This window comes from Hippocampus zosterae, chromosome 9 (genome assembly GCF_025434085.1).
Source record: "Hippocampus zosterae strain Florida chromosome 9, ASM2543408v3, whole genome shotgun sequence".
NCBI classification, from domain to species: domain Eukaryota; kingdom Metazoa; phylum Chordata; class Actinopteri; order Syngnathiformes; family Syngnathidae; genus Hippocampus; species Hippocampus zosterae.
In genome coordinates, this window is record NC_067459.1 from 21792741 (window position 1) to 21805225 (window position 12485).

Genomic DNA, 12485 nt, shown 5'->3' on the forward strand with positions numbered 1-12485 from the left:
CTTTGTGAAACCATATATAATTGTATGATTTCGGTGTACACTCTGGATGCTTTTGATTTCAAATGGGGTATTCAGAAACAGCAATAAATGTTAACATTTTTATGCATTGGTCCAACTTATCTTTATTTTACAGTATTGCACAATGATGTGAATATGTATCCACTAATTTACTCATATATGGTATTTTCACAGATAAACACTGCGCAACTCACCATGACTTTCACTTTTTGATTTCTTTCCCCAGAAAGTCCCAGGATTGGTGTCGAAAACATTTTAATCGTGATGAGTTGAATTCATCTTGTGGACATGCTCATCATTCTCGAACCATGCAAATTATCTTTTTCCATTGAAATTAATTTCATTGCCACTAATCGGGTCCATCATTCCCTGAGAAAACACCAGAAAGTCCCAGAAGTGAGTGATGATGAGCATGAGTGACACTGATGGCACCGAGTCTCGCACTTCAAAACATAAGGTCACTCGTATCTCAAAACATCAATGGATGTAACTTGAGATATGTTTTGCCTTTCTGGCCCCATTCCGACTGCTGCCAAGTTCTTATCTCACATCAGTTTAGAGAGATGAAGGAATACGTTTGTCATTGCATACTTATAGTAAATGTAACAGAAGTAGTTGCAGTAGCAGGTAATAACCTAAAGCACACATAAATGCAGTAAAAAAAAAATCTAGCTTTCTGCATCACGATGTAAATATGTATAGAATTGACAATTAACTTATTTTAACAATACATTCAATAAATACTTTAATCAACCATGATTTCACTATGTATTATTATCATCGTCATCATTTTAAACTTAAGAAACCATACATCACAAACACATTAAGTCGTCTCCAACAAACGAACTACAAGTCCCAAAGGTCCAACTCGCAAGTGGAGCGCCGGCATGATTAAGCCCGGCTGCAACGCAATTTACTCCGTTTGCAAATTGCAGCTGGACAAACATGACAACTTTGCAAAAATGAGTTAAATAAAAGACACCACTGTTCTAGCAGCACTTTAGCCCACGCTGCTTAAATTGCCGATTGCGAACGGTAACTGACTGCGATTGCATAGCGATGCGGCAAACATAAAGCACAACTGACAACGATGCAAAAGCAGACAAACAAAGCAACCGATCACGATCGAACCTAAAAGCGAATTTTACATATCTGGTCAAGAAAAGCACACGCGTAGCTTACCATTGGGCAATGCCGACGACGAAGCGAGTGTATTCACAAACGTAATATAATTCGATGCTGCTTTTTATACGTCGCGCGAACGGTCACCTGTCAGTGACAGCCCCGCCCCTTTTAAAGCGCCAGGTGAACCCAACAATCTCCAGTGGACCTTCTTTCATTAGTCCTACCAGCGATCTGCCGTCTTTCTCAATAAGCCAATTTCAAAATGGAACCAAGGTCCCCCCTGAACGCATCACAAATCATTCTTGATTGTTTTGGTACAAACATGTAAACGCTGGGTTACGGTGACGTCATCAAAATACCTGTCATCATAACCCAGGTGTTTAGTTGCTCGCAACAGTTCTTTGTGTTTAATCCCTTTGTCATCCGAAAGGGGGCGCCGTGTAGTTTCCCCAGCCAGACCAAGAAGCACCGCGTGTAATCAGAATGCACACAGCGCTCGCTCTGCTGGGGAATGTTGTGACATTCACCGTGTCTCCAAATGAGCTTCATTGAAAAACCTGAAAAAGCACAAACAAGACATCAGGCTCTCTTTCAGTTCCACCCGATTCTGTCCGCAGGATGAACCCGGGCTCTCCTCCGCCCGTGGCACCAAAGCATGCGGCCTGTGAATGAAAGTTAAAATCGACAAACATTTTTTTTTTCACTTGTCCAAATCCCATTCAGCTGTTGGGTGGAGGTTGCAAACGCGTTCATTTTCTTAAAAACCACAGACATCAGTTCTACCCCCACACATGTGAACAAACTCATTGTTAGTACGCCCCTGGTGGAAGAAAGAAAAACACACAAATGCCACTGAAATAAATTGAAAGTGACAATGGGAGCAATAAATACATTATTGCTGAAAATGAACGAGGGACTGTTTTGTCGTTGTGACTTTATTTTTAAACCAAATGAAACCGAGCTTGACAAGAATAATCAAAAGCAATAAAAAAAATGTAAGTACTTATGAACAATGGACTATTGAGAGGTCTCGAAAATGACACTTTGAACATGACAGCAAGCGATGTCCAGCTGCTCGGCAGTCCTAAATTACACGGCAGGCTTGAGTGGTCAACGCAGAACAGGTGCGCCCGCTGGAGGGCTCCGCCCCTTCACTCCAGCTGGGCCTGAAAACAAAACAGACAGACAGACAGACAGACATGACACCGCTTGACTGAAAATGTTGATCTCATGCCAGATACAGACTGGTCATATACTGGAGATATGGAATTATCGAAATGAAATATCGCCAATGGTGATGTGATGTTTTTTTTTTCTGATAAGTTTTTTTCCACACACAAATGAAGTATAATTATTCATTTTTACACAACGTGGAGCCCCAGCGCTGGAGCCGCACGAGCCCCGCCCCCCCTCACAACCGCTCCGTGTAATGACACTGAAGGGCCTTGTTTCTAACAGCCTGATGCTTTTAGAGGCCATTAGTGGAGATGCGATCTGGTCTTTGCGCCGGGTTGTAAAAAAAATCTGAACGCGAGACTAATAAAGGTGCAATTACCCCAACTGAGCGTACATGTGTTGCCATTTTGGGGATGTGCCATCCGTGCATCGTGCAGCTGAGGAGGTGGGCTCCTTGGACGCTTTAGGATGATCGTGATGGATTATTTTGGTCCACGCCGGAGAGCACCGCAAAAAAAATGCTACGACAACCCAAACCACGAAACGGCTCTTGACCAAGTACACTCAACAATTCCAACAAACGATCCCGACCAAGTGTGCTCGTCATATATAAAACAATAATTTATTTCTGTCATTTTACAGGATGTCAAATGTTGTGCCTAACTCAGGATTTACGGAGGAAGCCGCTGTTGACTTGAAGAAAACAAAAGTGACTATAAAGTGTGCTTCAACAGCAAAACACAATCATATATGAAATGCCTTTTGTCGAAACACGGGCACTTAAACGCTCTGTTGATCTCAAACGCGATGGAACGGATGTCGCTGACGGTAACAACTTTGGGGGGAATTTTCAGCATTATAAGCAAATTACATTTTTTGCCAAAATTTATTTACAGGAGAGGATTACGTTTTATACTTTGCGGGAAAAACAAACAAACAAAAACAATCACGTGTTTCCGTAAAAGAAGAATATGCGAAGCAGAAGAATACTGATCAAAGATATGCAGTTCAAAACAAAGTATCGTAAAATATGTTGTGTAACGGCTGGCTGCTTACGCACGGCGCATTTCATACCTCCAAATAAAAAGTATGCTTCCAAGATTATTCAAAAGAGCAAGCACAAAGGCCCAAAAAACAACAACAACAAAAAACTGTATGAATTTGGTTCGAGTCCAAGGCCACTGACAAATCCAGTCCAATCGAAGCAATCCCGCGGAAACTCTCCGCGAAAGTCTTTTCTTGCCATTGACAACAATTTGCCACATTGAACGAAGCGGAAAAGTCGACGCCAACTGCCCGAGTCCCATTTCCAGCTCACCGTCCTCCCATCGCGCCTCCTCGCTCGAAGCGACACTTAGACCGTGGTCACAGACAAGAGTGAGGTGTAAACTTTGGTGCCATCCGGTGACTTGGTCCCGTGGGTCAGCAGTTCCTGGATGGTCATCCAGTGGTCGAATATTTTCTTATTTCTCTTTTTCATCATCTTTTTGTTGCTGAGTTCAATGATGTTGGGTTCCTTTTTGTCCTCGGGGCCGAGTTGCTCCTTCAGGCAATCGGCCCGGCTCTGCTTCATGAACTGTCGCCGTTGCCTCTGCTCCTTGGAGCGGACGGCGTGCTGCTTCCTCTCTTCCTTGCTCCAGTAGCGGCCCATCTTCAGCTCGCTGACGGCGTCGTCGTCGGTGGTCATGCCGCAGCGTTCCTCGTGGATGCGCAGGGCGCGCTCCCGCAGCAGCTTGTCCCGAACGGGACGCTTGGTAATGTAGCGGGTGCCGTCGCTGCGCACTTTGACCTTCCACTCCATCTTTTGGCCCGGCTCGCTCGGGTCCCGACACATACTGACTAGGCTCATCTGACTTTGGGCGTACTCCACGGCCGATTTCTGCTGGATCAGCTGCATGTAGCTCTGGTAGTGTCTGGCGTGGGCGGGGATGTGCGCGTGTTTGTACGGCGAGCGTTGCGGAGCGAAGCCCCTCGCGGATTTGCCGGACTCTCCCGCTTTGCTCCGCTCGCAATCCGACTCCTTTGAAAGCGCTTCGCTCCCGCCGGGGCCGCACGCCTCTTGGGGAGATTTCGCCAGCCCTCCGGCTCGGTGCTCCGGCCCGCGTCGGAGCGAATTGTCCGGGGACAGCTCCAACGTAAGAGGGGTGCTGCGGCAGCTCTCGCCGCTATTGTAGGCGCTGGAGCTGTCTTTGTCCGATTTCTCCGGCATCTCCGTAATGTCCGACAGCTCGCGTCGCCGTGCGTCGATGCTGGTGTTGTAGTTGCGGAAGCCGCTGTCGTGGAGCATCCAGGATTCGCGACAGCGCTCCCGAAGCTGCTGCATCTTGTGGGCGCGCACGATATTCAGACACTCCAGCTCGATGTTGCGCAGCTCCTCGTTGAGCAGCTCCAGCTCTTTGTCCGCGACCTCCCGGTCTTGGCCTTGGGCCCCGCCGCCGCCGCCGTGGCTGCACGAGCCCTGCGTTGTTCCCCCGTTCCTCATTTGGCACTTCAGCTCCAGGAGTTCTCGGAAACGCTCGCATTCGTCGGCGGGGATGCCCAGAAAGTCGGCGTCGGCGTAGTCGGCGGAGATGAAGGATTCGCTGCCGAAAGGCTGCTCCGTACTGCCCAGGGTGTCTTGGCTGTAGGTCAGTTTTCTGCAGCTGCTCAGCGTGCTGGATGCCGTCGTATGGTCATCGGCGAGGTTCTCCTGTTCTGAACTCTCATCGTTCCGTGTGCTCTCGTCGGTGCGGCCGACCCCGCTGTCCTTTTCGTGGTGATTGGAGAGGAGCGTCGCCGTGTCAGTGGTCACTCCGTCTTCCTCATGCTTCTTCTGGGAAAGGGAAAAAAAACCCAGGACCATGCATAAGGCTCGTAAATACTTTGAACTGGAACAACTTGTTGCATGCTGGATGTCGGTACTCAACGCTTTTTTAAATGTTGATGATACAAGAAAACGTTGATTTGAATTCCAAGACGAGCTCCCTGCGCTCAATTTCTCTTTTTCCAATCACGGATCGAGACCCCCGCAATGAAAATAATCGTTATTTGTCAGAATCGAAATGCGTTCCTGGCACATGTTGGGACAGCAATGTCGGGAAAAAAAAACTCAGACGGTTCTACAGTTAGAAAAATCGAGAAAGCGTCGCACACCGTCTGCCGAACAGAATGTCGGGTTGACAATGGAACACCTGCGCCGTTGACTGCTCCGGTCAAAGTCGAGGATCGCGCAGTCGCTCATAACCGCGCGCGCTATCGCCGATTCATCGATTTTCTTTGCGTCTTCGCACCGACTCGGCGCACGTGTGCGGGAGGAGAAGCACCTGCTGCAGCATGCTGGCGGTGAACTGCATGGCCCGACGGTGCTGCTGCTCCAGCATGTCCATGTGAAGGTCATCCAGGAAGTCGTTCCTGTCGTCGTCCAACCAGCCCTCGTCCAGCTGAGTCACAGGAGGGAGGTGCAAAGATTTGCTATTTGCTTTGGAAAAATGACGACCTTGTCGTCACGCGGAAAAAAAAAGCTCCAGTAGTTCATCCTTGACGGAGTAGGCCTCCGTAACGATCCTTCTCACCTGCATTTGTGGCCTGGCAACCAGCAGGGAGATATTCTGGTTGCCTTCGCTGGTCAGCAGCACGACCGCATCTTCACGGTTCTGGATCTCAATGCCGTTGATCTTCAAGGGCGACATGAAGAACATAGATCATTTGAAATCATCTGCCGGGGTAACGATTACCAAACAGACAACGGGATCAGGATCGAATAGTGAGCTCTCACCTGGACGATTTTGTCACCTTCTCTAATTCTGCCGTCTTTGGCGGCGATGCTGTTTGGATCAATCTAAAGGACACGCATGAAGAAGACGTGAATTTCCTGTCGGGCGCTCTCAGCTTCTCGCCCCCCCCCCCCCGCCGCCCCCCCCCCCCCCCTCAAAAACGTGCAATCTTTAAATTCCTGATGGCATTTAGTTTGCCTCGCTGACTTTGATGGCGTTAATGGCGGCGATTTAACATACACAATAAACAGTAAGACGAAATGGTAAAAAGGCGGTAGAAAGCACCAAGCAGTAAAATCAAGTCAAGTCAAGAGTATTTCTCGAGCACTTTCGAACAGCCATCGCTGCATACAAAGTGCTGTACATGGAGCGATTTAACATACACAATAAACAGTAAGACGAATCGGTAATAAAGGCGGTAGAAAGCACCAAGCAGTAAAATCAAGAACAAATCTAAGTCACGCTGAGTCGAACGCCAAAGAATACAAGTTCATTCAGGAACAACAACAAGGAAATATTCCAAGCATACCTCACTGATGTAGATCCCAGCTTCATCCTCATCGTCGGTCCTGTAACAGATCGTCATGCCGAGCTTGTCTTGGATGTTGGCTCTGTACAGATCGACCTCCTGTTGACGTACGTTGGTACGCGTTGCGTCAAAAATCCGGCAATCAATCGAGGCAAATATCTATTTCTTGTGAACACATCAGAATCATTTGTTTTGATGCGCGTTGGGAATGGTGGTTGAAAATCTGAAATTCCATCACTGAGGGAAGCGCCACTTGTCAATCACGAATGAATTTTGCAGCCAGATGCCGGGCAGCTATTTGCTTTCGACAGAACGAGAAAGGATGTCGCGAACAGCAGGTAGACGCTGCCCGCTTACACTTGTCAACAAATGTCATCTCACAGTCTGAGGTACGCCGAGTAGCTTCTTGGTCGAGAAATTCGAACCATCTTAAAATGATGGCTCTGATCCTTTATGAAACTAAAGTAGCACTCCATTGTTGTTGGTGGCCTTTTTTTAATGGAGATTTTCAAAATAAAAGATGCTATGGGGTGGGCAAGCGCCGAGCTGCATCACATTTGCTTTTGGCCAACCCCCGCCCTCCTGATATGATTTTTTTTTTGTACAACCAGGGAACAAGGTGGATAGAGGTCACGGCCGAATCACAAAGACGGCTCTGAGCCCACACCTACATCATCCCGGGATTATTCCAACGAACATCAACAAATCCATCACGACCGATCGGTGAGCCGCTCGATCTAATTACCTGACAGCTATTCATCTCTACGGCACAGGGCTCAGGGGAAGACTTATTACGCCTTATCGCAAGTAAGTAATGACTCCTGTCTGGCCGACATATCAGCGTCTGTATGTGGGGGGGAGGGGGGGGGGTAATCAATGTCGCCTGGGATAAAACGCCACTTGAAACGGCAGCGCCCGGGGACACAAAGGCGAGGCCGAGTCGGCTTAAACCGCACTGACGTGTTGCGGGTTTTGTTGGATGAAGATTGAAGTGTGCCGTACCTGCGCCTGCTGGATTTGCCCGGGAGCAAAGACACTTCAAAACATGTCGTTCCTCAATAAAAACGGATGAATGAATCTATTCGTTGTGTATTATTTCATACGACTGAACACTCGGGTTCACCAAATCCCAACGCGAAAGTTCAACAATGTAGCAACAAATCGTCCAGCGCAGGAATCATTTTTGGACTTCATTCGTTCCAAACAAAAGACAAACAATACTTACTTCATATTCCAGCTCTTCACGTTCAATGTCTTGATTAATACCATCCAGGAAATCATTGGGGTCAAAGTATTCATGCCCAGGAGGATGCCTGAAACAACCACCCCCCCACACACAAAAAAAAGACAGATTGAAGGACAAACGACATACTTTGGAAGCAAAATAATCTTTATCGCGATGCCCCCGCTACCATTTTGAACTGCAGTGCGAACCCAGAGGCCTGTCACAAATAGAGATGCTCCGCGACTAATTCGAAGAGGATATCAATTCGAGAGGAAGACGCAAAACGGAGCCGCGATTTCCTATCTTAAAGGCCTGACGCGGAAAGAAACAAAGGGAATATGCAAATATCCCTTCGCGCCGTTCTTGATTTAATTTGCCTCGTGTGCCGTGGAAGTTGTCGGCTCCTGCGACAGGTACGCGCTCCAATCCTGCGCGATCACAGCTTTGCGATAAGGTGTCGTGATCCCAATTAGCTGCCGGCGTGAAAGCTCGATCTGCGTTTGAGTTCCTTTTTGTTTTTTCTTTCTTTTCCGTCATTGGGACTTTCTAAATGGCGTACAGTGAGAGTTCCCCTTGAAATGTATCAACCATCAATTGCTGTCTGGAAATAAACTCTAGCGTGTGACCAATTCAGAATAAAGTGACAAGCTACACATCATGTTGCCTTGGGTGCCACACATGCTGCCCACCGACCAGAATATGGACCCCCCCGCGCTCCCCCCTAAATATTGTCGATAGGTTGCGCTTACCCCTCTGGAAGCAGGTAGTCCTGGAGCACGGTCACAGGCGGTGCCGGCGGTGGCAACGTGGCGAGGGGCATCATGTGTTGGAGGGTGATGTCAGTCTGCGTGCTGGTGTCTAACAGTTGCGTGTCGGCAGTGGGGGAAATCGGTTTGGGCGCAGGGGCCCGCCGCAAGACTTGGACCATAATGGGATCGTTGGCGGTACGGAAGGCCTCCACTGCTTGGTCATGGGTCGCCTTTGAGAGGTCTTTGCCATTAACCTGAAGAGAGCGAGAGGCCAGGACAAAAACAATTAGTGATGGATGAGATTTGAACCGCCACTACATGAAATCATCCATCCATCATTGCTGAAGCCAATCCCAGGTGACTTTGGGAAAGAGGCGGAGCCAATAATTATGGCCTTTGAACACAGCTATGAAGGAGTGGTGAGCACGTACCCTCCAAATCTGACGGCAATGGATTGCATGCTTGTAACAAATGATGCTCATATCGTAAGAAAAACTCAAATTTGTTGGAACATTTCTGTCCAGAAGAAGTGATCGCCAGGGTGGAGTTACTCTCGGAATAGCGCTCCGATTCCGCACAATATTTCTTTTTGTTCTAAGCGAGTTTACTCATGACTGTCCCTACCCCTGCCATGCAACTGAAAACACTCCCGACATTTTTTTCTTGCAATGACCTTCGAGCAAAAACATCCGGTGCTGCGGGTCATTTGGTATCCCATAAATCTTCAATGTCCATAAATCTGCCATAAATCTTCAATGTCCATAAATCTGCCTTAAATCTTCAATCCCTAAAAAAAAACAGTTTTTTCGGGCTAAATGTTTTGGGAACAATACAAGGATGTGCGTGTGTGTGTGTGGATACTGTATATTATATACAGTATATACAGTATATACACACACACCCATTGTGTATATTATATATATATATATACTATACACACAGTATATATATAGCGTGAAGAAGAATGGCGACTATAACGGGAAAAATATTTGCAGCAATCAGCAAGAGGTTGTGAGCCGGCTAACAAGCAGCACAGATTCATGTTAATCCTGAGCTTCAAGGATAAGTGGATCATTTCAGCAGAATTAAACTTCTCATTCCACAACATTAAACATTGCCAACATTTTGCTTGTAACAAGACAAATGTCAAAACTGCAACACCCCCCCCCCCCCCAAAAAAAAGCATTCATGAAACAAAACCACGAGATTGATATCGATGTCAAGAAAACTAAAGCGCTGTTTTGCAGTAAATCACTTTTATTCTTTGGCGTTCGAGTCAGCATGACTTAGATTTGTTCTTGATTTTACTGCTTGGTGCTTTCTACCGCCTTTATTAATCGATTTGTCTTACTGTTTATTGTGTATGTTAAATCACTCCATGTACAGCACTTTGTATGCAGCGATGGCTGTTTGAAAGTGCTCGAGAAATACTCTTGACTTGACGACTAAATTGGCAGTAAATCGTCGCAACGTCAGACACGACTTGGAATCGTCGCTTGTGGCCCGCGGAGAGCCCCGATGTTGCGCATCATCTGAGAAATACAGGCTCCTTTGTGTGCTCTTTATGCCGCATGTCGTCTCCCGCAGTCAACCTGGTTGCCAGGAATCCCGAGGCTACTTGAAAGCAGTGAACCAGAGACAAAGCCTTTAGACCCCCCAGCCCCCCACCCCACTCTTTTTTTATGTTGAACCGCGAGCATTCTGCTCCAGTGCTCTCAATTGGGGGGAGTCTCCTCCCGGCTGTGGAGGGGGTCCCACCCGCCTCTATTCACAAATCTCACCTTTGACACCGAGTGGCCCTTTGCGGCAGACTGGGAAAAAACACACAACACACAATATACGTTGCTTCATCACTTGGGAGATCTCAGACTATGCCGGAATAAACCCGTAATCTGACAAAGTGAACAGTTGTGTTCATCTCGGGTCGGATTTGCCTCCACGAACGAACTTGAGCCATCGTCCGCGTTGACGTAACTAACCGTGACTGTCATGCAGAAGTGACTCGGGCAACCCCCTCCGGCGCGTCCCCTGAGAGAGGTCTCTGTTAAATCCATTTAATGATAAGAGCAAAGCTGCACTTAAAGGAGTACTAATTTGTTCTAAATCACGTCTGTTTTGTTCGCGGTCGGTGAGGAATTTGCGCAGCTGTGGTCTTTGGAATTCACTAGCCCAAGGCACCGTGGAACAGACCTCAAACCCTTTTCACCGGACAGCCACACCTCGTGTGTAGCCATCTCAAAATACCCTGAGTAATCCACAATGTTGCCGTTTGCAGTATTCTTGGCACCGGAATGGTTGAGGCGCTTGCACCGCGATGGGACAACGCCGATATGCGAGGCGATCCCCTTCGTCAAAGCCACAAGCCGCATACGGACAAAAACGGAGATGTACATTGCATTTCTTATTTAGTTTAGCTTTGTGTCTCGGGACGATTCACTCGGCAGACTGAACTACCTGAGAGGCGCTAAACTCCTCAAACTCTGACTTCATATGTACAGGGTGAAAATGCTTTATTTACCGTCGATTTGTTGGATTCTTCTGATTTAAGAGGTGGTTTTATGTCTGCGACCGCAATTCCCGTCGGGCCGACAAAGCATATGCGCTTCCACGGGCGGGCACTCCCCGGTGGGTGGCAGCCAACTGCTCCGGTTGTCTCGCAGATGTGATGGCACAAGGAAGGGGATTGATCCAAGCTGTTATTAACTCATTCAGAACCAGCCAATTTTGGACCAAGTCTGAAAAGACGTTTAAAAACGTCTTTGGGAGTGAATGAGTTAAGAAGCCACGGCGTCAGGAGCGCAGTGCCGGGGCTTGCGATAGGTGTCGATTGTCATTCGAGAGCGCTGCGTGTTTTGGTAAATGCTTTGACGGCAGTGGTGTCTGACGGCATGGCAAGGTCTCCAGACTGTGACTGACTGTGCCTTATACGAATGTCTCCATCGCCGTTTGCCGATCTCGCTGTTCACCAGAAGTCACACTGAGATCATTTGGTAGAGTAACTGCTTGGATTCTTGAGCGGCGTAAGACAACTTCACTCAGAAATACGGGTAATTAGGCACTGGTATCTGGGAAGCTTGGAAGAGGAAGCTTCCTTGAGGCGGATCAATGGTTTCTGGGTAAACTGGCGTTCCTTGGCTGAGCAGGATTTGGGAAGAAAGCAAAGGATCTGGCAGACATACAATAGCCCGACTCAGTTCAGTGTGGATCAGAACCTCAAGAGCCACCTTGTACCGAGGGCTCCAATTAAGCTCGGGGTCCTCAGCACGGCGCCGCAGCCATTACGTGGCGCTTATGGAAAAATTAAGCGCACTCGGTCGCTCGGACTGACTTTCCAAGACCTTACCGCAAAGCCTCAGACAAAGGCAGCGAAACTTACATCTCCACATGGCACTTACCTTGTGCTTTGAAGAGCTCTCGGCGGCCACAAGGGTCAAGTTTAAAAAGGAACCCTGCGGTGCGATCAAGCTCAGGCTTATTTTTTTTTTCTTTCTTTCTGCTCATTACGAAAAGGGAAAAACCAATTCTTTTGAACACTGAGCGCTGATTAATAGCGCTTGATAATATTTGGACTGTCGACCGTCTGTTCACAAAAATAAGTCAAGTCAAGTCAAGAGTATTTCTCGAGCACTTTCAAACAGCCATCGCTGCATACAAAGTGCTGTACATGGAGCGATTTAACATACACAATAAACAGTAAGACGAATCGGTAATAAAGGCGGTAGAAAGCACCAAGCAGTAAAATCAAGAACAAAGTGGTGTTCCTGTTTAAAATCCAGACCTATGAGGAAAAGCACAATCAGTTTCTTTTTAAAAGTTTTGCCTTGAATTGAATAAATAAAATGTTCTCTTGTTGGTTGCTAGCAAGGAGACGGAGAGAGTTGTGAAGAGTTGTTCGGGGTACTGTATATCAA

At 47.5% G+C, this 12485-nt stretch overlaps 1 protein-coding gene across 3 annotated transcripts in view; it reads right to left on the bottom strand.

Annotated features, from left to right (window-relative positions):
* Window positions 1–2919: 2919 nt before the first annotated feature.
* Window positions 2920–12485, bottom strand: part of pdzrn3b (PDZ domain containing RING finger 3b) — a 60773-nt gene continuing 51207 nt past the window's right edge. For all 3 annotated transcript variants that reach the window (XM_052076060.1, XM_052076059.1, XM_052076061.1), the window contains 7 exons: window positions 8575–8828; window positions 7826–7913; window positions 6601–6699; window positions 6074–6136; window positions 5871–5972; window positions 5622–5738; window positions 2920–5131 (listed from right to left, as the gene is read on the bottom strand). In XM_052076060.1, coding sequence (XP_051932020.1) covers window positions 3674–5131; window positions 5622–5738; window positions 5871–5972; window positions 6074–6136; window positions 6601–6699; window positions 7826–7913; window positions 8575–8828 — 2181 coding nt within the window. In that variant the 3' untranslated portion in view covers window positions 2920–3673. The remainder of the gene's footprint in view (window positions 5132–5621; window positions 5739–5870; window positions 5973–6073; window positions 6137–6600; window positions 6700–7825; window positions 7914–8574; window positions 8829–12485) is intronic.